The following is a 26,615-nucleotide window of genomic DNA, read 5'->3' on the forward strand; positions in this document are numbered from 1 at the left end:
TGGATGAGCCAAGTAACAGGAAATGTCAGGTGTTTGAAAGACAAGAAACTACTAACTAAACTGAAATAAAAAATATACAAACAGCTGGTAACCTGTTCTTTGCTGTCTTTTTTCACTTTCTTATTCCAAAGATGTTTTTCGTTCTGCTTGGAAATTTGTTCATATCCAGCCAGTTCCTAAAAAGGGTGACAAATCCCTCCCATTGCAATCACTTCTACTCTTTCTAAAGTAATGGAGAAATCAATTAACCGCCAACTCTTAAACTACCTAGAAACTTTGAATCTGATCAACGATCGCCAGTATGGATTCCGTCAGTGTCGATCCACTGGTGATATTCTGGCTTATGTTACCCATTTAGGGACAAATTCAATGGAAAAGTTAATGAAACACAAGCAGTTGCTCTTGACATCTCAAAGGCTTTCGATCGAGTTTGGCATAAAGGTCTTCTAAACAAGCTTCCATCTTATGGTTTGTTTGCCAACTGTTTTTTGTAATTGGTTATCCAGTTTTCTCTCTGATCGCTCACAGAGGGAGATGGTAGATGGCTCTCTGTCTGCTAACTTCTCCACTAATGCTGGTGTCCCCCAAGGTTCAGTTCTTTCCAACACTCTTTTCCTCTTGTATATTAATGACCTTCTTCCATTGACTGGAAATCCTATCCACAGTTTTGCCAATCATAACACATTGCATTCCATTTTCCATTTTGAGAAACTTTGCCCCGCTCAATCAGCTTCAACTTCTCGATTATCTGCTACCAATTCCTTAAATACCGATCTCCTGGTAATTCTCCACTGGCACAAAGACAACTTAGTTGATTTCAATCCTTCTTGTCTTATATCTCGCAAAAAGGATTCTTCTCCTATGCTTATCTTTGGTGACACTCTGGTTTCCAGGCAAAATGATATATCTCTTTTGGGGATTACCCTGACTTCTAATCTGTCTTGGCACAAGCACATTACAAATATTGCTTCATCTGCATCTAAAAAACTTGGTTTTTCTCTTTTGCTCTCGGCATTATTTTTCTTCCAAACAGCTGTTCACTCTGTACAAATCGCAAATCCGCCCTACCATGGAATATTGTTCCCACATCTGGGGTGGTGAAAACCTCTCTCAGGCTTCTTGATTCTGTTCAGAAGAGGCAGTTAGGTTAATTAATGATTCATCTCTAACAGAGTCTCTCCACTTGCTGTCTCATAGACATACTGTTTCTTCTGCATGCCTCTTCTACAGATACTTCCATGGGAACTGTTCTTCTCAATTGGTTTCTATAATTCCCACTCCCTCTTTCAAAACAGTCCGAACACATGCTGCCACCAGCCAACATCCATTTACTGTCCAACTTCAAACTCACAGAACCAACTTTTCATCTTCCTTGTTTATTCATTCAACTGCTGTTTTCTGGAACAACCTTCCTTCATATGTATTTCCTGAAAATTACAGTCTACAGAAGTTCAAGTCTAATGTCCACAAATATCTTCTTTCATCTTCTCAATCTCCAACCCAAACATGGTACTAAGTACTATAGGTTCTAATACCTCTCGTGTTTGGGGTTTTCATAAAATAAAAAAATAAAATATATTTTATATGGCTCGGAGTGCTAGGCTGTCAGAAGAAGAGTAGAATGAGCTTTAATGTCAGCAGAAATGAGAATGCTAAGGAGGAGTTTGGGAATAATCCTGAGAGATAGAAGGCAGAATGAAGATGTGAGACAGGAGACGAAAACTGCACCCATCAACTTGAAGATTAGGGAGAACAGACTTAGATGGTGGGGGGGCACACCCAGTGCCACGAGTTTACCCACATTACCAAACATGTGATTGGCTGCCAAGTTCCTGGTCGAAGGAGGAGAGGCAGGCCAAAGATGACATAAGAGAGCAGAGAAGGTATGCAGGAACTAGAGCTCACTCCAGCAGACTGTGCCAACTGTACTAAGTGGAAGTGGCCCATCCATGTTGCTGACCTCTAAACAGGACAAACAGTGTGGATAAAGTAAAGTACTATAACTAATGCATTAATAACATCTGATTGAACAATTTCCTCAACTATCAACCTAGGACTCAATCCACTTAAAACATATATATAAGAGCAAACAAACTACACTTCTGAATATCGGTTCTCAACAGCCTAAAACCAAGCAGATCACTTAAATTTCTTGGATTACATTTTAATTCACATGTGTATAGTAGATCAGGCCTTTCCGCATTCTTTTTCTGACAAATTATTTTATTGAAAAATTCTAACTGGTAATGTGATGTAGTACTGACAACTACATTCCAAAATGAATTTGCTCAATGCTAATTTAGACTGATTAACATTGATTAATTTACCACAAAAAGCTATTTAGCTTTTAATTTTTTTCTCCCACACCAAAATTATACATACAAATGTCCACAAATGTTCTCTTAGATTTTAAATTAACTAAGCAGGAAAATTATTATTAGCATTAGTAGAAGCATATGATGCAAGAAAGCAAGCTTATACAGCATCAGCCAAAAAAAAAAAAAAAAAAAACTTCCCATTTCATCCGGTCATTCCAAATGTTTGTCTAGTTCAGCCTTAAGATGGAAATCTGTTCCAGCAATCAACTAAACACTGGGTAAAGGCAAACTTCCGCACATCCATTCTGCAACTGTTTTTCCTCAATTTGAATCTATGCCCCCTCAGGTTCTTAATCTGAGCAAGAGGAAGAATCCCAATAGCATTCAGCTTGCTCAATCCATTCAAGGCCTTATATACCTCAATCACATCACCTTGCAGGTGCTTACTCTCCAGGCACTGCAATTTGCAGAACTTTAGCATTAGTAGAGGCATATGATGCAAGAAAGCAAGCTTATTCAGCATCAGCCAAAAAAAAAAAAAAAACAACCATTCCATTTCACCCCTCCGCTCGTTCGAAATACCTGTCCAGCTGAGCTTTAAATTTGTTTAGGCTATCAACTTCAACAACAAGTGATTGAAGTCTATTCCACAAACCAACTGCCCGCTGGCTAAAGGCAAATTTCCGCACATCTATCCAACATCCGTCCTTCCTCAATTTGAATTTATGCCCTCTGAGGTGATTATTCTGAGCAAGAGGAAGAATCCCATCGGCATTGAGCATGCTCAAGCCATTCAAAGCCTTATACACCTCTATCAGATCATCTCGCCGATGCCTAGTCTCCAGACTCTGTAATTTGCAAAACTTAAGCCTTTCTTCGTAAGAGCAACCATTTGTTCCATTCACTAATCTTGTTGCCCTTCTCTGTACTCGTTCCAGCAGCTCTACATCCTTCTTGAAATGAGGCCTCCAGACCTGTATACAGTACTCAAGGTGTGGCCTGACCAATGCCTTATACAAGGGAATAATCACATCCCTATCCCTGCTAGAAAAATTCCTGTATATCATTGACAAGACACCATGAGCTACCCTTGCAGCTCGTCTGTACTGCTCAGAGAACATCATATCTGCCTGCACAATTACCCCCAGGTCCTTTTCATTCTCTACCACTGTCAGCGTAGTACCACAGAGTTGATACGTTGATCTGGAGTTACTGTTTCCCATACTTTACTTTTGTCAATGTTAAACTTCATTTGCCACCTCAGCCCATCTGCTCAACCTTTCCAGATCCTGTTGCAGCAGCATAGCATCAGTAGTGTCCTTAACAACCCTGCCAACCTTTGTATCGTCTGCAAATTTGGGCATTAAGCTTGATATACCATCATCAATATCATTTATAAATACAGAAAACAACAATGGACCCAACACTGAACCCTGAGGAACTCCACTAATAACATTAGTCCACGTTGAGCAGTGTCCATTGATTACCACTCTCTGTCTTCTGCCACTCAACCATCCCTTTATCCATAGCAGCAATTTGCCTCCAATGCCACACTGCTCCAATTTGTGCAGCAGTCTTCCATGCGCAACAGTATCAAAAGCCTTTCTAAGATCCAAATATATAATATCAAAGTTATTCCCTGCATCCGGTTCTTTTGTGACTACATCATAGTATCCAATCAAATTGGTCAGACAAGAGCTGCCTTAACAAAACCATGCTGTGTCTGAGCTATAACTGAATTCTTGTCGATGATCCTGCAGTGCTTCTTTAACCAGTGCCTCCATTAATTTTCCTGGAACCGAAGTTAAACTTACAGGTCTATAATTACTTGTGTCAGCCTTTGATCCTCCTTTGTGAATTGGGGTTACATTTGCACATCTCCAGTCTATGGGTACCTCCCCTGAGTCCAAAGAAGCTCTCACAATTATGGCTAGGGGGTTTGCTTCCTTCCTTTGCTGCCTCCTTTAATATAACTGGATAGATCCCATCCACCCCGGGTGCCTTTTTTATGTTTATCCTCAACAATTTCTCCTCCACTTTCCTCTCAGTTATTAGAAAATCATCTAGCTCACTGCCAATGTTTACTTCACCTACGACATTCCCCTTCCTCAATAACTCCTCATGTGTGAATGTAGATGCAAAATACTTGTTTAGATTGTTAGCCATCTGAGCAGGATCCTCAACTGTTGAACCATCAACATCCAGTAAACCAATCTGATTCATCCCTTTCCTTCTTGAGTTTAAATAGGTAAAGAACTCTTTTCTGTTTTTCTTTGCATCCTTTGCCAAGGATTTCTCATAATCTGCCTTTGATCTAATCAAAGGCAGATTATGAGAAATCCTAATCTCCTTTGTGACTTGGTTACAGACCAACTTATATCTATCATAGGCTTTCATGTCACCCAATAATTTGTATGTATCCCATACATTTTTCTTCTCTGCCATATGTCTCATTAGTTCATCTGACAACCATTTAGGCCTGAACCTTGAACAATATTTCTTGGTTGGTATGTAAAGCCTGGTAGCTTCCAAGATTAGTTCCTTGAATGCTTCCCATTTTGAATTTGCTGTTGGTAACATCATCAGTTGGTCCCACTGTATAGAATTTAAATACTGTCTCAGACCATCATAGTCGCCTTTACGAAAGCAAAAACCCTTCCCTTTACCTCTGATGGTAGTTACCTCCTTGAGTAAATCCCACTTCAGCACACTGTGATCACTGCCACCTAGCGGTTCCTTTATCTGCAGATTCTTAATGCATGAAGAATCACTACTGATAATCAGATCAAGAGTATTACTCCCTCTAGTTGCCTCCCGAATATGCTGGTGTAGAAAACAATCATCCAATAAATCCACAAAAGCCTTGCTAGTGTGTGAGTGACCAACCACAAATTCCAGTCAATAAGACTCTCTGATTTACTGGCCCATTCTATTTCCCTGTACAGTATCTTATTATACTCATCAGAGTCATTAGGCCTACAGCACACTCCTACTCTCAATTTTGATTTACCTATGCTTATGTCACACCAAACTGACTCGACACTGCCGTGTCCATCGACGTCGACTGGCTTCACTTCCTTGGATTTTATGTGTTTTTTAACTAATAGCATAACCCCTCCTCCCTTCCTATCCTGTCTATCCTTTCTGTAGATGTTGTACTCGCCAAATTCCAGTTCTGCATTTAAGTTAAAACTTAAACCTTTCTTGGTAAGAGCACCCCTTTGTTCCCCTCACCAATCTTGTTGTCCTTTGTACTTGCTCTAGCAACTCTACATCCTTCCTAAAATGAGACCTCCAGACCTGTATGCAGTACTCAAGGTGGGGTCTGACCATTGCCTTATAATCACCTCCTTGTCTCTGCTAGCAAAATTCCTATAGCTTATGTCATTGACAAGACTCCATGACCTGCCCTAGCAACCCATCTGCACTGCTCAGAGAACTTCATATCTGACTGCACAATTACCCCCAGGTCTTTTTTCATTCCCTGAGTGTAGTACTACACAGTTGGTACACTTCTCTTGGTTGACTGCTACCCATATGCAGTACTTTGCATTTGTCGATATTAAACTTCAGTTGCCACTTCTCAGCCCATCTGCCTAACTTTTCTAGATCCTGTTGCAGTAGCATACTGTCTTTATTGTCATCATCAACCCTGCCAACTTTATATCATCTGCAAAATTGGACAATACACCTGATATATCTTCATCGATATCATTGATAAATACACAAAACAACAATAGGCCCAGCACCAAACCCTGGGGAACTCCACCAACATTAGTCCATGTAGAGCAGTGTCCATTTATTACCACTCTCTTCCTTCTCCCACTGAACCATCCCTTTATCTATTGTAGCAATTTGGCCTTAATGCCATACTGCTCCAATTTGTACAGCAGTCTTCCACGTGTAATTATCTATACATCAGAAACCAATGTCCTACTAAATTTTTTATTTTATTCATTAATATATTTATTTGTCATAAATTTTATTATAGATAGTTAGAGAGCAATATCAAAATAATCCATCACACAAAACAGTACAGTTGTTTGGAAAGTCATCCAGAGGAATGCAACTTTAGTTTCAATACAAATTTTTGTTTTCAAAAGCTTATCTGCCTTGAAAAGATATCTCACTCAGAAAAACTATAATTAAACTTACAATAAGTTTGCATGTGTTTTTTTCAGCTAGTGGGATTTAAACTCCTAAATTAATGCAATGGTCTTAATGCTCAGAGCAGAACAAACTTCGCCTTTAAAACGAGTTTCCCTGGTATTGGTAAGTTTATTGGACATTTGTTAAAAGATGAAATGATATCTAGAATGCTATGCTCTCCTCTTTTAAACAAATGTTATTAATGTTTTGGTGAAACTGTTTGAAAGAAGTATACAACTCTGTGGTACTGCACTGACGGTGTTGGAGAATGAAAAGGACCTGGGGGTAATATTGTGCAGGCAGATATGAAGTTTTCTGAGCAGTGCAGATGGGCTGCAAGAGTAGCTCATGGTGTCTTGTCAATGATATACAGGAATTTTTCTAGCAGGGATAAGGAGGTGATTATTCCCTTGTATAAGGCAATGGTCAGGCCACACCTTGAGTACTGTATACAGGTCTAGAGGCCCCATTTCAAGAAGGATGTAGAGCTGCTGGAACGAGTACAGAGAAGGCAACAAGATTAGTGAATGAAACAAAGGGTTGCTCTTATGAAGAAAGGCTAAGTTTTGCAAATTACAGTGTCTGGAGACTAGGCGCCAGCGAGGTGATCTGATAGAGGAGTATAAAGCCTTGAATGGTTTGAGCATGCTCAATGCTGATGGGATTCTTCCTCTTGCTCAGAACAATCACCTGAGAGGGCATAAATTCAAATTGAGGAAAGACAAATGTAGGATAGATGTGCGGAAATTTGCTTTTAGCCAGCAGGTAGTTGGTTGGCGGAACAGACTTCCATCCCTTGTTGTGGAAGTTGGCAGCCTAAATAAATTTAAGGCTCAGCTGGACAGGTATTTCGAACAAACAGAGGGGTGAAATTGTAGGTTTTTTTTGTTTTTTTTTTTGGCTGATGCTGCATCAGCTTGCTTTCTTGCATCATATGCCTCTATGAATGCTATGCTACAATATTGTCAAGGCAACTCATTGGAATGGCAAAGTTTGTTCTATTATGAGCATTAAGACCATTACATTATCCTGGAAATTTAAATCCTGTTCATGGAAAAAAAACAAACAAAACCTCATGAATTTATAATTTCCCTGAAGCCATTATAGTGTTAACTATATTAAACTTTCAAGCTATATTTAATTTTATTTTAACTCATGGCAAACAGCCAATACTATCATAAGATAAATACTGTACAAAAAATACTGTTTGAAATTTCCTAAACGCTACACTATAACCATAGCCACTTTATACGTCAGTATTACCACACATACACCTATAAACTTTCTGCATTTTTTTTTTTTTTTTTTTTAATTATGACCATTCATGATACTGTTTGTTTGTTTGTTATTTGGTTTTTAGGAGCATTAGCAACTAAGGCCATATTGCTCCAGGGATATGCGGTGGTCATTCCCTGACCTTTCCGCATCCTTCGTATTTTGTGGTCACGGGCTCAAACTCTGGTCTAATCAAGAAGCATGTACTGTACACAAATACTGTAATACAGTATTTGTATAAAAAATGTTTTATACAAATACATATATTTGAAATATATGTATAAATACATATATTTCAAAGGGTTGTACTACAGGGCTACTCAATGCTGATGGTGACCACTGCATAATTTGCACAGACCACTGCATAATTTTTAAAAATTCCTCTGCATCTGCAGGAAAGAAGATCAAGGACAGGATTACAGTTCTTTTAACATGCAACATGATGGGAACAATCAAGGTGAAGCTTTTAGTTATCAGCAAAAGTAAATCGCCCAGATGTTTTAAAGGAGTAAAACAGCTGCCTGTTGAATATGCCAATAATACCAATACTTGGATGACAGCTTCTTTATTTGAAGATTAACTTCGTAAATGGGATTTGAAATTGGATAAGACACACAAAAAAATTGCATTGGTTTTGAACAACTGCCCAGCTCATTCAAAGATGACTTTCAAAAACACTGATTTAGTTTTTCTACCTTCACTGATTCAACCTCTTGACCAGGAAATAATAAAAACCTTTAAGACCTTTTATAGATCAATATGAGGCAAAGAATCATCCAGTCTATAGATGAAGGTTTGGGAACATCATCCGATATCACAAAGCAGATAACTGTTCTAGATGCACTTCATATGACAATGAATGCCTGGAATGAAGTTTCCAAAATCTGCATTAGGAACTGTTTAAAAAAATGTGGATTAATTATTCATGATGGTCTACTAAGTCATGATACTGATCACGCTGAAAAGCCTAAAGACATGGGTGAACAGGAGTTTAATGATTGGGTGGACATAGATGGTGTCTATGTCAAGTTACTACAGCTTTAACAGATGAAGAAATTGCATAGTCTCTCACTGATAATTTCGCCGAGGAGGAGGAAAATGAAGATGAATCCGAACAAATTCCAGTTACAAGCAAACTCGTGAAGCTATAGCCATCCTGAGGAGAGTGTTGGAAGAAACTGGTGCAAGTGATCGTGAATATAGACTGTTATACAATATTGAAAAATCTATAAATAGACTTTGTAGTGATAATTTAAAGCAATCTAAAATAAGTGACTATTTTAAATTATAATCATATTACAAAGTGTTATGTTTAATTAATATACATATTGATTAAGTAAGCTATGTCGCAAGTAGAAATTTATTTTTATTTTGTTCAGAATGTAAAAATTGAAAGAATATTCCGATTTTTACGTATCTTTTAAATGGTAATAAACCTTTGGTAATAAAATGTAAATTTGTGCTCTATATCTTTATTTTTATAGCCTCTGGATAATATTTGTTGATTTTCGCTTATTAGAATTGCCGTTTATTAGAATCAAAATTCAATTTGCAAACGTGATCACTATAACTGGCGCTTACTGTACATGAAAAGTTGTAGTACTGTATTTTTCTGTGGTACTATGTAGAGTAGATCTTGAATTTGCTGTTGTCAAATGGCAGTGGAAACTGATTAAAGCAATTCAGAGTTTTAAGAGCTCTTGAAGGTCCTCTCTGGAGGTTCAGATGACACCGTAATAATGTATAATAACGCCAGAGGCTGATGCAAGTGATGGAGAGAAAAACTCTGGTGACCCTGCACTCTCTATGATTTGAACCTTGTAAAAGGTTCAGGATGCATGAATCTGGCTTTTCTCACTTTCTTCATAACAATACGACTTAGATAAGTATTTTCAGCAAGATATTTCAATGGTGGTAAAAGAAAACAAAAATGCTTCATACAGTATTTCAGTTTGGTCTCTGATTACCTGATACTGTCAATGAAAAAGCATGGCCAGCATCATTAGTTGTAATTTAAATTGCCTTTGCTGTTAACTGAAATATTTTCAATGAAGGTTCATTGAAGGTTCACGGTGTCCACTGTTTCAGTGGACACCGTGAGTAATTTTTGAAGTCCAACAAATTGAGGTCTGTTAATTGAGGGTTTACTGTACTATGGCCTGTCTCCAGGTTTCAGAAACAAAGATGATAACTCCTATCAGTAAAAGAATCTCCAAAAATTTCAGTGTTTGATTTTGTTATGTATCATCTTTGCTATTTTCTATAAAAAAGAAAGCTACCCAAATAATTTTAGGATTTTTTTATTGAAAAAATAAACTATATTTCATTGGAAATAAAACTATACTAGAGCAGCTAAACAGTTATAATAATCCATAATTTTATTTTTTAAAAAAAAGTTAATAAAGGTAGTTTCCCAATTAAGTAAGAATATCATCATCAATCAGCAAAAACAGAATCCACAAAAGCAGGATCACTGTCAGTTCTATAATTCTGTATTTTTATGATAAAGAAGGTAAAATCTCTATGTGATTATTTATGAAATTGTACCAGTTTTAAAGTATGCCCACCTGTCTTCTAAAGCAGTCTGGTAGTAAACATGCAGAACTTTGTTCTTAATCCAAGAAATGCAGTCACGAGTTGATTCTGGTAGCTCAGGATTACTCATGTGCTGTTTATAAAGAACAGCAAGTCCAAGCAAGGCTTCTTTCCGAATTTTGAACTAAAGAAAATAAACATAATTTAAGTAATTAAAATTTTATATATAAAATACTTTCTTAAACTTTTCAGTTCAAATGTTACCATTATTTAGAAAATTTTACATTCTTAACCCAGCAGCAGTGATGCCACCGACTGTTGCAATAGTGACGGTGCCAGGTCTAACAGACCTGGCACCATTTTCTTTTATATTTCTGAAAAAAGTTTTTGTTTATCATATTCTCTTTGTATACCAATACCAGATCTTTTATAATGAATTGCATTATTTATAAATGTGACTTTTGCATTTCTTTAAGTGAAAAATTCTAAATGTGTTTTTTTTTTACACTTCTTATTTTTAACAATTCAAATTTTATTAATTCTGCTGAAAAAAAATAACAGTACCAACAACACAAAATTAAACTATCAGTCTCTTCCATTTCAAAGTTTATAAAAACATTAAGTGTGTGAATCAGCAATCTGCATAGATGTGTTGCAAGCAGCTGTATAAAAACTGGCAATTTAAATATAGAATTCTTTAAAATCCTGCTACATTTTACAAAAAATTATCGTTATTCAAACACTTCTCTAGTAGAGAAGACTACTGTTATTTATTTTCAGAGGATACCACCACCCAGACGATCGTTTCGAAGCTAGTGGGCTTCATCATCAGTGGGTGGGCAGGTACCCTGGTAATGCAACATGCCATCACAGTTGCGAAATTATATCCACAATATGAGAGATGACAAAGGGTGTTGGTAATAATGTATTAGAAAACGATATTGTGGAAATAACTTCGTAACTGTGATGGAATGTTGCACTGCCAGGGTACCTGCCCGCCCACTGATGATGAAGCCCACTAGATTTGAAACGATCATTTGGGTGGTGGTATCCTCTGAAAATAAATAACAGTAGTCTTCTCTACTAGAAAAGCATTATTTATTTGAAGTAGTGCAATACCAGCTATCTCGTTTTGAAGGCAACCACAATATGAGATGCAATTAAAATGATGCCCTTTACACTACATACATAGTTCAAATTTATGGGTTAACATGGTGTATCTACACCGATATTATATAGTTAATTACCAAAACCCATAAGGATTATGCCTTGTGCATTTCATTTTCAAATATACATATACTATATACATATACAGCTATACATGTCTATATATAAACTATATACATGTGTGTGTGTGTGTGTGTGTGTGCAGCCATAAGTATCCCTATTCAGAGCTCTCTGTAGCTTTGAATAGTTTTATTGATTTTCCTTAGACATCTCATTTAAAATGTCATTATTTTTTGCCTTTCTTTCTTATTTATTCTCTAATTCCCTGATCCATAAGTTGCTGTGGGTATGATGACAGTTTTATATAGCTTTAAGTAATAAGCGGAATGCCACTAAAATTAGCAAATAAACTATTCAAGGCATGGGGAGAAGGATCCCGGAGAAAAAAAAATTAGTTCCAAAATCTGCTGATGGGGGATAATATGGTGCTGTACAAGAGGAAAGCCATGACAAAGTACCAACAAATAAATAACTAAGACAAACCTTAATGAAATTACAAAGTTTTATTTGCGCTCTTTGCAAAAAAACAGCAACTGAAGTTCACTAAATTTTTAAATCCAAACTAAAAAATAAGACACCTAAGAGAGCAAAAAGTCTGCATAAATGTAAGTTAATTTAATTTTCCCAGCAGCAGAGAGCTATAAAGGCACAATGCAAACATTGCAAGCGTATTCTTAAGTTTACTGTTAACATTATTCCTCAACTGCAGCAAAGAGGATGCCTGGATGAGAATACAGTGGGACCAACTGATGATGTTACCAACAGCAAACTCAAAATGGGAAGCGTTCAAAGAACTTATCTTGGAAGCTACTAGGCTTTACATACCAACAAAGAAATATTGTTCAAGGTTCAGGCCTAAATGGATGTCAGATGAACTAATGAGACATATGGCAGAGAAGAAAAATGCATGGGATACACATAAATTAACATGTGACACAGAAGCCTATGATAGATATAAGATGATCTGTAACCAAGTTACAAAGGAGGTTAGGGGAGCGAAGGCAGATTACAAGAAATCTTTGGCAAGGGATGCAAAGAAAAACAGCAAGGAGTTCTTTACTTATGTAAACTCTAGAAGGAAGGGGGTGAATCAGATTGGTCCACTTGATATTGATGGTTCAACTGTATATGATCCTGCTCAGTTAGCTAACAAACTAAATCAATATTTTGCATATACATTCACACATGAAGATTTATTCAGGAAGGGGAATGCCATAGATGAAGTAAACACTGGCAGTGAGCTGGATGATCTTGTAATAATTTAGAGTAAAGTGGAGGAGAAATTGTTGAAGATAAATACAAGAAAGGCACCTGGGGTGGATGGGATCTATCCAGTTATATTAAAGGAGGCAGCAAAGGAAGTAAGCAATCCGTTAGCCATAATTATGAGAGCTTCCTTTGGAATCAGGGGAGGTACCCACAGGCTGGAGATGTGCAAATGTAACCCCAATTCACAAAGGAGGATCAAAGGCTGACACAAGTAATTATAGACCTGTGAGTTTAACTTCTGTTCCAGGAAAACTAATGGAAGCACTGGTTAAAGAAGCACTGCAGGATCATTTAGACAAGAATTCAGTTATAGCTCAGACACAGCATGGTTTTGTTAAGGGAAGGTCTTGCCTGACCAATTTGATTGGATACTATGATGTAGTCACAAAAGAATTGGATGCAGGGAATAACTTTGATATTATATATTTGGATCTTAGAAAGGCTTTTGATACTGTTGCACATGGAAGACTGCTGCACAAATTGGAGCAGTGTGGCATTGGTGGCAAATTGTTGCTATGGATAAAGGGTTGGTTGAGTGACAGAAAACAGAGTGGTAATTAATGGACACTGCTCATCGCGGACTAATGTTATTAGTGGAGTCCCTCAGGGTTCAGTGTTGGGTCCATTGTTGTTTTCTGTATTTATAAATAATACTGATGATGGCATATCAAGCTTAATGTCCAAATTTTCAGATGATACAAAGGTTGGCAGGGTTGTTAAGGATGCTACTGACGCTATGCTGCTGCAACAGGATCTGGAAAGGTTGAGCAGATGGGCTGAGAGGTGGCAAATGAGGTTTAACATTGACAAATGTAAAGTACTACATATGGGAAAGAGCAACCCCAGAGCAACTTATCAACTCTGTAGTACTACACTGACAGTGGTAGAGAATGAAAAGGACCTGGGGATAATTGTGCAGGCAGAAGTTCTCTGAGCAGTGCAGATGGATTGCAAGAGTAGCTCATGGTGTCTTATCAATGATATACAGGAATTTTTCTAGCAGGGATAGGGAGGTGATTATTCCCTTGTATAAGGTAATGGTCAGGCCGCACCTTGAGTACTGTATACAGGTCTGGAGGCCTCATTTCAAGAAGGATGTAGAGCTGCTGGAACGAGTACAGAGAAGGCAACAAGGTGAGTGAACGGAACGAAGGGTTGTTCTTACGAAGAAAGGCTTAAGTTTTGCAAATTACAGTGTCTGGAGACTAGGCACAGGCGAGGTGATCTGATAGAGGTGTACAAAGCTTTGAATGGTTTGAGCATGCTCAATGCTGATGGGATACTGCCTCTTGCTCAGAATAATCACCTGAGAGGGCATAAATTCAAATTGAGGAAAGAGAGATGTGCGGAAATTTGCCTTTAGCCGGTGGGTAGTTGGTTGGTGGAACAGACTTCCATCCCTTGTTGTGGAAGTTGACAGCCTAAATAAATTTAAGGCTCAGCTGGACAGATATTTCGAAAGAACGGAGGGGTGAAGTGGAAGGGTTTTTTTTTTTTTTTTTTGGCTGATACTGCATAAGCTTGCTTTCTTGCATCATATGCCTCTACTAATGATAATTTTTATGCAAGATGGGGCTCCTCCTCTTCATATCGCATGACCAGTACAGCAGCTTCTCAGGCATCACTCTCATCATAAAGAGTCATTAGTCATTTGTTTCCCATTGAATGGCCACCACATTCAACTGACCTTACACCATGTGATTTTTGGCTGTGGGGTCACCTCAAGGGCAATGTATACAAATTTTTGTACTTGTTCTATTTGTTGATTTTGGATGTTTATGTCTTCTATGTTTTTTCCGATTTGCATTACTTTGGTTTTATTTATATTAATATTAATTCCATAGTTGTTGCTTGCTTTATCGATGTTTTTTAATATTTCTTTTAGTTGTTCTTTGGTTTCTGTTAAAATCAAAATATCATCTGCATATTTTATGTGGTTTATATTTTTTTCATTTATTATTGTGCCTCTTTTTTCTTCAATTGATTTCATTAGTTCTTCTAGGTAGATATGGAGATAAAGGGCATCCCTGCATGACTCCTTTCTCTATTTAAAATTTCTCTGTTTTAAGGTTGTTGAATTTTACTATTGCTCTTGTATTTTTGTAGAAATTGTTTACAAACATGATTATTTCATGATCAAGTGGGATTTTTTGTAGTTGCTTCATTAAAGTTTCTCTGTTTACAGAGTAAAATGCCTGCTTGAAATCGATGAAGCACAGATAGAGGTTTCTTCTTATTGCAATATTTTTCTGCAATGATGTTTAGTATGAATATTTGGTCTATTGTTGATCTGTCTTTTCTAAATCCTCCTTGTCATATATTTTAAGTATCCTATTTTGTAAGATCCTCATAAATATTTTTTATATATGGTTTAAAAGGGTAATGGGTCTATAATTCTGACAATTTTCTTTATCTCCTTTTTTGTGTATAGGTACTATTATTAGACTTTTCCAGTCTTCTGGTATATCGCCTGAAAATAAAATTATATTAAACAATTATGCGAGGTGTTTTAACATTGCATCGCTTCCGAATTTCCATAGTTCTGCTTGGATACCATTATTTCTGGATGCCTTGTCATTCTTCATTTGGCTAATTGCTTTCTGAACTTCTTTGTTATCGAGGGTACTTTATCTCTTCTATTATCTAAGACAAGAGCGTTTTTTCTTTCCCTTTGAACAGGGTTTGGTAATATTCTTTCCATATTTTTTTAATTCTTTGCGTGTTTCCTGTTTTTATATTGTTTTTATTTTTCATTGTCAGTGTTTTCGGGATGTATTTTAGAGAGTTCCTTTATAACCCAGAAAGTTGTTTTAGAGTCATGATATTTATTTGCCTCTTTGCACTGCTTTGCTTTGTCTTCCAACCATTTCCTTTATGCAGCTTTACATACATTGTCTATTTTATTGTTTAGGGTTTTATATTTTTCCCTTTTTTCTTGACTATTTTCTTTGTATAGAAGGTTTTTCATTTGTCTTTTTTTCGTCCATACATCTAAAATTTCTGTTGTAATCCAAGGATTATTTGTTTTGGTTTTGTTCCCAAGGTTTCTAAGGCTGCATCTTTAGCCATTTGTTTAGCTTTCTCTCATATATTTTCCACAGATGATGAATAGTTTATATTCTTTTAATTTTTTTTGTAATATTTTCCCATAAATTTCCTTTATTTTGTCTTCTTAAAATCGTAATATATTTAATGTTGCTGTATTGTTCTTTGGCTTCATATTTTTAAATTTTCATTTAATTATTGCTGTTAGCAGTTCATGGTCATTTCAAAATCTGTACTTCTAACAGTTTGAACATTTTGCATGTATATATATTTTGAATGTATGTACATTTTGAAAAAAAAAAAAAAAAAAAAAAATATATATATATATATATACAGTGCTTTTTTATATACATAAAAAAGCACTGTACGTTGCATACTGTCTCTGTATGCAACGGTACGGCATACCGGCACCTTTATTAACAGCGACTTGTGACATTTGGATGTTGTACAATTTGAAATTTGTAATATTCCGTAAATTTTTTCGCATGTTACCTACTTTTTCAAGTAAGCTTAAAGTTATTTAACTAAATTTGCATCTAACTGTCTATTGTTAAGATATCTTCTATATAAAACTTTATAACCATTTTTAGAATTCTAAATTACTCAGTTGGACCTCTGTTTAATGAACACCTTTTAGAGCAAATTTTTTTTTGAATCCCCTTGGAAATTACATTTAAAATAGTTTCAGTTGAGCAAAGAAATTTTTCATATAACGAACGGCTTAGGAGAGACTTAACTACGTACACACTGTTCGCACTTCTGGCCTTCAGGCAATTTAGGAAATTAGTGCTGCCACTAAGCAAGAATTGAGAAGGTTAAAGGGATTACCATTGTACAACTTAGTGGTACCTGGTAAAACCTATCCGACCACCTGTCCCAGATAAGGAGAAGTCGTGCTGGTCAACAATGAGCAGATAAAGGGGTAATCCCAATGGGCCCTGGTTCACCTTCTGCAGGGGTGTCCAACCTTTTCTCGTACAAGGGACATATTTAAGTCAGAATTCTTTCGGGACTGAGTGATTCGAGAAATATTAGTGTTACATTTTCCATATCTTGTTACATATAAAAGGAAGTTTCTGTTCTCATGTTACCGTTTTTTATTGCCTTTTATGCAAATACCCAATACTTTTATGTGTAACAAATCTATGTCACTAATTTATTTTTTAGAGTATTAAAATTATAAAAATATACTTTCTTTTGTTTTTCAAAAAAATACCATACTTTTGCCTTTAAATGCTTTTTTTTTTTAATTAGCATAATTTAAAATGCTGTTTCAATTCACTTTCCGTACGGACCGTAGGTTGGACACTGCTGGGAATCAACTGTAAGCGTCTTGTTCAAGAATTAGGAGAGTGATTTACTTTTACCCCAACAAATAATCATCTGTTGTTTCGCGGAAGTGTGTTATCCACATTTTACCGTGAATTTTCCCTATCTCTGTTTACATGGTCACAGTAGCTGGATATCCGAATGACACCGTCATTTTGGACAGTTGAAAGAAAAAAAAAAGAAAGAAAAATTCAAATTTAAGAATATGAATATCGATGTGACAATATCGATGACGAGATAAGGAAAATGACGTAAACAAAGGTACTGAGCATGAAATGTTGGCATTTGGTGAAAATGAATTTAGAAAATTGTCAATTAGGCTTCAGTAAAATGAAAGGGATAGAATTCGTCCATTTTGGGGATACCTAATCAAAAAGACGGTTTTTGGAAAAACTGAAGAGCATTTGATGAAAGCTCTGAATATGGTACCAATTTTATTGAATGAAGATGAATGAGGATTTTCACAAATGAATCTAATTGTCAGCCCAACCAGAGCTTCATTCATGACAAAAACAATTTCTTCACTAATATTTCTTAAAATTGTAGGCCCACCAGTGACACACTTCGATCCAGCAAATATGTCAACTCTTGGCTGCTTCAGAAACATCATTCAGCAACAGACACAAACAGTAAGAAGTCGGCATAGTGTGTTGGATGAGAACTCAATAAAAATTTGGCCTATTCTATAAAAACTTTATTATAAAATTATTTTATTTATTTTTTAAACATTTACTTATTTTTTATATACTTGAATAATAAATTTATGCTTAGTAAACTGTGTTAATAAACTTAATTTGTTGTTCTGATTCCAAAAACATTACTACTAAGTAACAACATCAGGAAATAATTTTTTAGAGTACTTATGGAAAATTAAAAGGGCATGAAAAGTGTACTTTTCGTGTCCTTTTAATTGTGTACTTTTTGACAAAAAAGTGTACTTTTCATGTCCTTTTAATTTTTCCTGATAGCAAAGAATGAGTACCAGCACCTATTTTTACAAAAAAAGCATTGTGTATACAGGGTGATTCACTACCAGTGACAAACTGGCAGGAGGTGTAGGGGGCACAAAGACGAATCGAAATCACATAGCATTGCAGGGTCCGAAATGCCTTTGTCATGCGGTAGAGGACGTTGAACGGGAAGTCGCGTGAACAGCAATCCCGCTGGAAGTCAGCATTTGCGAACAGGTTCCCGAGGTAGTAGGATGGACGAGTATTCAAACGTTGAACTGGCCGACATGCACCTTGCGTATGGAACTGCGGACTGTAACGGGCGCGCCGCTCTGCGCTTGTACCAGGAACGTTTCCCGCACAGGCATGCTCCTCATCATACGATTTTTGCACGTGTGCACAGAAGGTTACGTGAGACTGGTTGTTTCACAAGAGGTACCACGAATCGAGAGCGAACGACAAGGACGCCAGACAATGAGGAGAATGTCCTATGTCTTGCAGAAGGCAATCTGAGTAAGAGTACTCGAGCGATAGGCCAACGATTGGGTATTTCCCAATCCACTGTATGGAGGATACTTTCAGCAAACCAAATGAGTTCATACCATCTGCAACGCGTCCAATCATTGGAGCCTGCGGATTATCCACTCTGGAGGACTTTTGCTACTTGGTTTCTTCAACAGAAATGGTTCGCAAATACTGACTTCCAGCGGGATCACTGTTCACGCGACCTCTCGTTCAACGTCCTCTACCGCATGACAAAGGCATTTCGGACCCTGCAATGCTATGTGATTCCGATTCGTCTTTGTGCCCCTCTACACCTCCTGCAAGTTTGTCGCACTGGTAGTGAATCACCCTGTGTATATATATATATAAATATTCTATACACTGTTGAGCCAAAACATTATGACCACCTACTGAATATGATGTTGGTCTTCCACATGCAGCCAAAACAGCTCGTACCCTGTGAGGCATAGACACTAAATGTCTTGTGGTATCTGGTACCAACAGATCCTTTAACTCCTGTAAGGTCTGTGGTTGAGATGCTGCAGATCGGAGTTGCTGTTCCAACACAAACCACAGATACTCGATGGGACTGATGTCTGGGGAATTTGGAGGCCAGGGAATTTGAAACCTGAAAGTCTTCCTCGTGTAACCAGTCTCGAACAATCTGGGCAGTGTGGCATGGTGCATTATCCTGCTGAAAGATGGCAATGCCAGAAGGAAGCCCATTGTCATGAAAGGGTGTACCTGGTCAGCAATGATGTTTAGGTAGGTGGTAGACGTCAGAGTGCCCAGCACGTGGATGACTACTGGGATACCCTGGGTATCCCAGTAGAACATCGCCCAAAGCATGACACCGCCGGCACCGGCTTGTTTTCACCTCACGGTGCATCCAGGCACCATCACTTCCCTAGGTAAATGACGCACACGAACCCAGCTGTCCACATGATGTGTGATTCATCGGACTGGACATCCTTCTTCCAATCACTCAAGGTCCAGTTGCAATGCTCGCATGCCCATTGTAGGCACTGTCGCCAGTGAACCGTAGTTAGCATGGGCACTCGGAGAGGCCTGCAACTACACAGCTGCATTTTCAGCAGGATTCGATGTACTGTGTGTTGTGACACATTACTCCTGTCACCAGCATTTCAACTACTGGCGAGTTATGCCATAGTCGTCCTTCTGTTGCCATGTTCCATCCAGGAGAGCCTTTGCTCACCTCTCCGGCGGTTTCTGGATTTTCCCTCCTTGGACCACTTTTGGTAGGTACTAACCACGGCTGACCGTGAGCACCCCCACCAGTCATGCAGTTTTGGATATACTCTGACCCAGTCGTATGCTATTACAATTTGGTCTCTGTCAAACTCGCTTAACGCTCCTATTGTGTTCGCATTCTGGTTACACTTATTGTGTTCGGGTCAGTATGACCCGAGCGTCTATGGGTGTCATTTTATTGGTGTTAAATTAATATGGCAGTAATGTGTTTACTAAATAATAAAAGAAATAAGAATATATGTAGCATTTATTGACCAAAAGTTTGTTTATGAACGGCAGGAATAAATAAACAATTGTTACGTACATCTGAAAAACATAGTAGTTATATCATACATTTAGTTTTTTACAGTCTTAGCAGTAGTAATATACACGAGTTTTACATACGTATTTTGAACAATTACAACATAGTATATTGGTTTTGTTGTCCTTCGAAGAGGGGCAAAAATTACATCTTTTACACTTATTTGTGGTCGGCTGTTCCCTTGCTTTGGCAGTGCTGGTTAATGGCTGTGCCCTTCTAACCATTTCAACAGCAGGAATACTTCGAGGAAGATGTTTTCTTTCTTGCAGTAAGGGAGCGATCAAGGAATTACCCAGTTCTTCAAGAAATAGTTGACGTTTTGTAAGTTTGCCAGCATTCCTGGTTGGATTTACTTGGCACCACAAATATAGGCGTTGTAAGCAGAAACGTCCATGATATTATAAAAGATAGATATTGGCCATCTTTTAGTTTGTCATCTGCATGTGTATGTTATAACCAAATTGTCTAAAGTAACTACAGTACCTTTGGTTTTTATTGTAATCTAAAATGATAAACTGCTTTTTATGATCTTTATCACACACACACACACACACACACACACACACACACACACACACACACACACACACACACGCACGCACGCGCACACACGCACACCGGAATTTTTTTGTGGAAAGTGCTCATGAATGTCACATTTTTATTCCATTTCGGAATATAATAATATTGAATATAATAATACTTCAATAATACTGTTGTATTATTGAAGTACAACCTAATTGCAGACCAATTAGGTTGGCAGTTCAGGCTTGTTTTTTCTAATAGTGCCAAGCATGGTAATATTTCTTTTCAATAGCATCTGCTCCAGTTCATAAGATGTAAAAAATTATCAATCGTTACATTTTGGCCTTTTTCTGGAGGTTCACTTTCTTTTTTCCCGAGGTATACCTGCATGTTACATGCATAAGCGTTTACAGAATCGCACAGTCTAAAATCTTGATTCCGTATTTGGCTGGCTTGTTGGCTATATACTGCCTAAATGGGCAACGGCCTCTAAAAGTACCAGCTGCTCATTTACTGTAACATTTTCGTTAGCATTATAGACAGTAGGTAGAATTGCAACCTATTCATCCCACAAGTCCCGTATGGCAGCTAATTTATCAGTCTGGCACCATTGTGATTGAGTTCCTTTATCGTCAAAGTGAATTATTCGCAAAATTACATGAAATCGTTGCCCTGAATATAGGGCGGCCTACATTTCCATTCCATAGGCTGGAGGTTGCTTCCCCGTGAGATTTATACACTCCAGCTAAAAGCAGTAGGCCGAAATATGCTTCTAATTCAACTACTGTCAGTTCTTGAAACTGGTCACCATAAATTCTTTTTCTTTCTAAATTTGACATCTTCTAAATTAAGTTTACAATTTTTAGCATAAAAAATAAGCAAGGGGAGGATATTATATCATATATTCTAGACATAGCATACCTTGTTGGTCCAGGATAGTCAGACTTTTGTGGATTTATTGGATGATTGTTTTCTGCAACAGCATGTTCGAGAGGCAACAAGAGAGAAATACTCTTGATTTGGTTATCAGCAGTGATCATTCGTGTATTAAGAATTTGCAGTTAAAGGAACCGCTGGGTTGCAGTGATCACAGTGTACTGATGTGGGATTTACTTAAAGATTTAATTACCATCAGGGGTAAAGGAAAGTGTTTTTGCTTCCGTAAAAGTGAGTATTAGTATTAGTAATGGCCACATGGTGCAAGAAAGCCTATGGCTTATGCTGCACCAGCCAAAATAAAAAAAAAAAAAAAAAAATCCGAACAAAACAATGATAAAAACAAAAAAAAAAAAAAAACTTTATATGTAGTCTTATAGTTACGCTGGTTATTTTTATTTTTAATTTAGATAAAGAGTTTTTGTAGATTACTACTTAATATACATAAAACCGTTATTTCGTTCGAATCTTGCAGCCATTGTTTTTGCATAGAGTAGTAGGGAATTCAAATTTTTAATTGTGTTAACTAGGTAGCTCTAATTTATAATTATATAGGGTAATATGCATCACTGTTTCTATTGGATAGTGTAGTACTGATATTTAATTAATTAAATTTATTGATTTTATTAATTTAAAATATCATGCCCCAGACTAGAGCAGCAAAGCAACGGGCACAAAGTGGCAGGAGTGCTGTGACTCGGGGGAGAACTGAGGGGGGGGGTGATTCTCCAAAGCATCACAACTTTAAGAAATGTGCAACTTGTGAAATGTTTGCTGAACTCTCTAGAACAGAATATGATATTTCCATGGGGGATGTCTTTGTGTGTGCACGATGTAAGGAGTGTAAGGAAATCAGACGACAACTCAGCGTTGTTATGGGCCTATATGGGAGCTTGAAGGACAGGGTGGATGCCCTCGAAGGATCTAAATTGAGGACCTGTCAAGCTCTCCGCTGCCCACATCAATGCCAGAGCTTGCACTTGGTCATCACGTAACACAACGGCAACCCCCCAAAGCAGAATGCGCTGGTCCCACAGGAACTAGTAGTTGTTGGTGACTCTATTGTCAGGGAAACAGGGAACATGCTTTGTAAAAAGGATAGGTGGAACAGGACCAGGGTATGTCTGCCAGAGGCAAAGGTTGATGACGTTGTAGAGCGGATATCATCTTTCAAGGGCACAAAAGGTGATACAGTTGTACACATTGGCACTAATGATATTAAGAGTAGGAGACCAGCAGAATTACTTAACAAGTACAGGTCACTGCTGAATAAAAGCCCTGAATTAGGGTTGAATTTGAAAGTGTCTGTAATTCTGCCCACACACGATATGAGAGGGTATTTGATGAGAGCCTTGCCGATCAATACGGCTCTGGAAAGACTGTGCAAGGCTCAAGGGGTAGAATTTTGCACCCTTTCTATTTAAGTGTATCCCATCCCTGCTTCTACAGGGATGGGATACACTTAAATAGAAAGGGTGCAAGAATATTTGCTGATGCTATCGAGGCAGTGATAGGTGGGTCGGAAAACTGCTAGCTTGGAGGGATACAAGGACTAATAGTTTAACAGTAGCTGCAGGCAGAGGCGAAGGTGATTCTTGCACAACTTCTATTAGAATAAGTAGCAACCTGGAGCGAGGGGTGTTGGGGTTTTCAGGGACGGATGGCAGTCATCGTGAAATAGGTGGGTATATGGGATGTGTTAGGTTAACCAGGAATAGGTGCATGTATGCTTGCATGAATACCAATGCTAGAAGTATAGTAAATAAATTTGATGAATTTGAAGTGTTGGTCAAGACATCAAAGGCAGATATTGTTGGGATAGCAGAGAAGTGCTGTCGCCCAGATATAAGGAATGCAGAACTTGAATTTGGGGAGTACAATGTGTACAGAAAGGATAGACAGGATTGGAAGGGAGGAGGTGTTATGCTGTTAATTAAGAAAAACATAAAATCAAAAGAAGTGCACCCAGTTGATATAGATGAACAGTGCACTGTTGAGTCAGTTTGGTGTGAAATAAGCACTGCAAAGGGAAAAATAAGAGTAAGAGTGTGTTATAGGCTTAAGGACTCGAATGAATACAATGAACAATTGTACAGAGAAATAGAGCGGGCTAGTAAATCAGAATGTCTTATAATGGGGGATTTTAACTTCCCAGATATTGACTGGAACTTGTGGGTTGGTCACTCACACACTAGTCAGACTTTTGTGGATTTATTGGATGATTGTTTTCTGCAACAGCATGTTCGAGAGGCAACAAGAGAGAAATACTCTTGATCTGGTTATCAGCAGTGATCATTCGTGTATTAAGAATTTGCAGTTAAAGGAACCGCTGGGTGGCAGTGATCACAGTGTACTGATGTGGGATTTACTTAAAGATTTAATTACCATCAGGGGTAAAGGAAAGTGTTTTTGGCTTCCGTAAAAGTGAGTATTAGTATTAGTAATGGCCACATGGTGCAAGAAAGCCTATGGCTTATGCTGCACCAGCCAAAATAAAAAAAAAAAAAAAAAAATCCGAACAAAACAATGATAAAAACAAAAAAAAAAAAAAAAAAAAAAATTAGAGTACAGTGGTCTCAACTGACATGTTACCAACAGTAAATTCTAAGTGGGAAGCATTCAAGGAATTAATCGTGGAAGCTACTAAAAGTTTCATACCTATTAAGAAATATTGTTCAAGGTTTAGGCCTAAATGGTTATCAAATGAACTAATGAGACTTGTAACAGAGAAGAAAAATGCATGGGATGCATATAAATTATCAAGCGACTCAGAAGCCTACGGCAGATATAATCTAGTCTGTAATCATGTCACAAAGGAGGTTAGGCAGGCGAAGGCAGATTACGAGAAATCCTTGGCAAAAGATGCTAAGAAAAACAGCAAGGACTTATACAAACTCCAAAAGGAAGGGGATGAATCTGATTGGCCCTCTTGACATCGATGGTTCGACTGTTGATGATCCTGCTCAGATTCACAATTCACAAAGAGGGATCGAAAGGTCACACGAGTAATTACAGACCAGTTAGTTTAACTTCTGTTCTGGGTAAAAAAAATGGAGCCACTGTTTAAAGATGCATTGCAGGATCATCTTGACAAGACTCCAGCAATAATCCAGACACAGCATGGGTTTGTTAAGGGAAAGTCTTGTCTGACAAATTTGATTGGTTATTATGATGTGGTTACAAAGGAACTGGATGCAAAAAATAATTTTGATATCATATATTTGGATTTCAGGAAAGCTTTTGACACTGTTGCACATGGAAGACTATTGTACAAACTGGAGCAGAATGGTATTAAGGGAAAGTTGCTACAATAGATAAAAGGATGGTTGAGTGGGAGAAGACAGAGGGTGGTAATCAATGGGTGCTGCTCTTCGTGGACTAATGTTATTAGTGGAGTCCCACAGGGTTCAGTGTTGGGTCCACTGTTGTTTTGTATATTTATCAATGATATTGATGAAGGTATATAAGGCTTAGTGTCGAAGTTTGCACATACAAAGGTTGGCAAGGTTGTTAATGACAGTAATGGCAGTGTGCTACTGCAACAGGATTTAGATAATTTGGGCAGATGGGCTAAGAAGTGGCAACTGAAGTTTAACCTTGACAAATGCAAAGTACTGCATATGGGAAGAAGTAACCCGAGAGAAAAGTACCAACTGTGTAGTACTACACTTAAGTTGGTAGAAAACGAAAAAGACCTGGGAGTAACTGTGCAGTCAGATATGAAGTTTTCTGAGCAATGCAGACAGGCTGCCAGGGCAGGTCATGGGGTTTTGTCGATATATAGGAATTTTGCTAGCTGGGAAAAGGAGGTGATTGTCCCTCTGTATAAGGCAATGGTCAGGCCACACCTTGAGTGCTGCATACAGGTCTGGCGGCCTCATTTTAGGAAGGACGTCGATTTGCTTGAGCATGTACAGAGAAGGGCAATAAGATTGGTGAGGGGAATGAAGGGATCCTCTTACCAAGAGAGGCTTAAGTCCTGCAAACTGCAGTGGCTGGAGACTAGGCACCTGCGCGGTGATCTGATTGAGGTGTATAAGGCCTTGAATGGGTTCAGCACGCTGAATTCTGATGGGATCCTTCCACTTGTTCAGATTACAAACCTAATGGGGCATAAACTCAAATTAAGAAAAGACAGATGTAGAATAGATGTGCGGAAATTTGCCTTTAGCGGGTGGTTAATTGCTGAAACAAACTTCCATCTGTCGTCGTTTTTTTTTTTTTTTTTTTTGGCTGATGCTGCATAAGCTCATACACTTGCTTTCTTGCATCACATGCCACTACTACTACTACTATATTGCCATTTTATGAGGTTATGTAATTAGCCACAACAGCTTCGTCTGAAATCATAGGTTTCACTTCATCATCGAAATCACTATGCGCCTGTGCTTCATAAAAATGGTCCTCTACTTCAAAAGTAGTATCATTACCATCAGAAGCATACAAAAGATTTTCAATTTCTTTGTCCGTTAACAATCTCTTAGTACACATCTTCAACAATTTCTTTCTACTGTTGTCTCTTAGAATAGCACCAATCTTGATGTTTACCAAGAAACTGTCACACAAGTGCACACTGGCAGATATATTCGAGAAGGCACCAACAAGTCCTCCACCAGTTACAACAAGCATCAACTTGTCGTTCACCGCGTGTATATTAGCACAGGTTGAAACTTCTTCAAGAAACATTACCATGTTTTGCTTCAAGAAACATTACCATAGTGTCATAAAACAAAACCAATAAAATATGACCATTTATGATAATAATTCGCTTCTCGTTTCTTAAATTTTAACAAAACTGATTGTCAGGTCATATTGACCACAGCACAATAAGTGTAACAATTACATGCAATAGGAGGGTTAAATCCGCTGCCTTTCCCATCTGAAGAACGAGAGTAACACTGATAAACGGAGCTCAGCATTAGGTGTTTTTTATACCATGTCCTGACCCATGCATGTGCATAGTTCACCTGCAGTTGCTTTGAT

At 37.7% G+C, this 26,615-nt stretch overlaps 1 protein-coding gene across 4 annotated transcripts in view; it reads right to left on the reverse strand.

The window, feature by feature from the left end:
* The window catches only part of LOC150078026 (sister chromatid cohesion protein PDS5 homolog A-like), a 797,139-nt gene that overhangs the window by 455,012 nt on the left and 315,512 nt on the right, over positions 1-26,615 (reverse strand). For all 4 annotated transcript variants that reach the window (XM_090384327.1, XM_090384329.1, XM_090384326.1 and 1 more), the window contains exon 13: positions 10,310-10,461. In XM_090384327.1, the coding sequence (XP_090240453.1) occupies positions 10,310-10,461 (152 nt within the window). The remainder of the gene's footprint in view (positions 1-10,309; positions 10,462-26,615) is intronic.

Source organism: Mastigoproctus giganteus, chromosome 11 (assembly GCF_048544385.1).
Source record: "Mastigoproctus giganteus isolate SK-2022 chromosome 11, ASM4854438v1, whole genome shotgun sequence".
Taxonomy (NCBI): Eukaryota; Metazoa; Arthropoda; class Arachnida; order Uropygi; family Thelyphonidae; genus Mastigoproctus; species Mastigoproctus giganteus.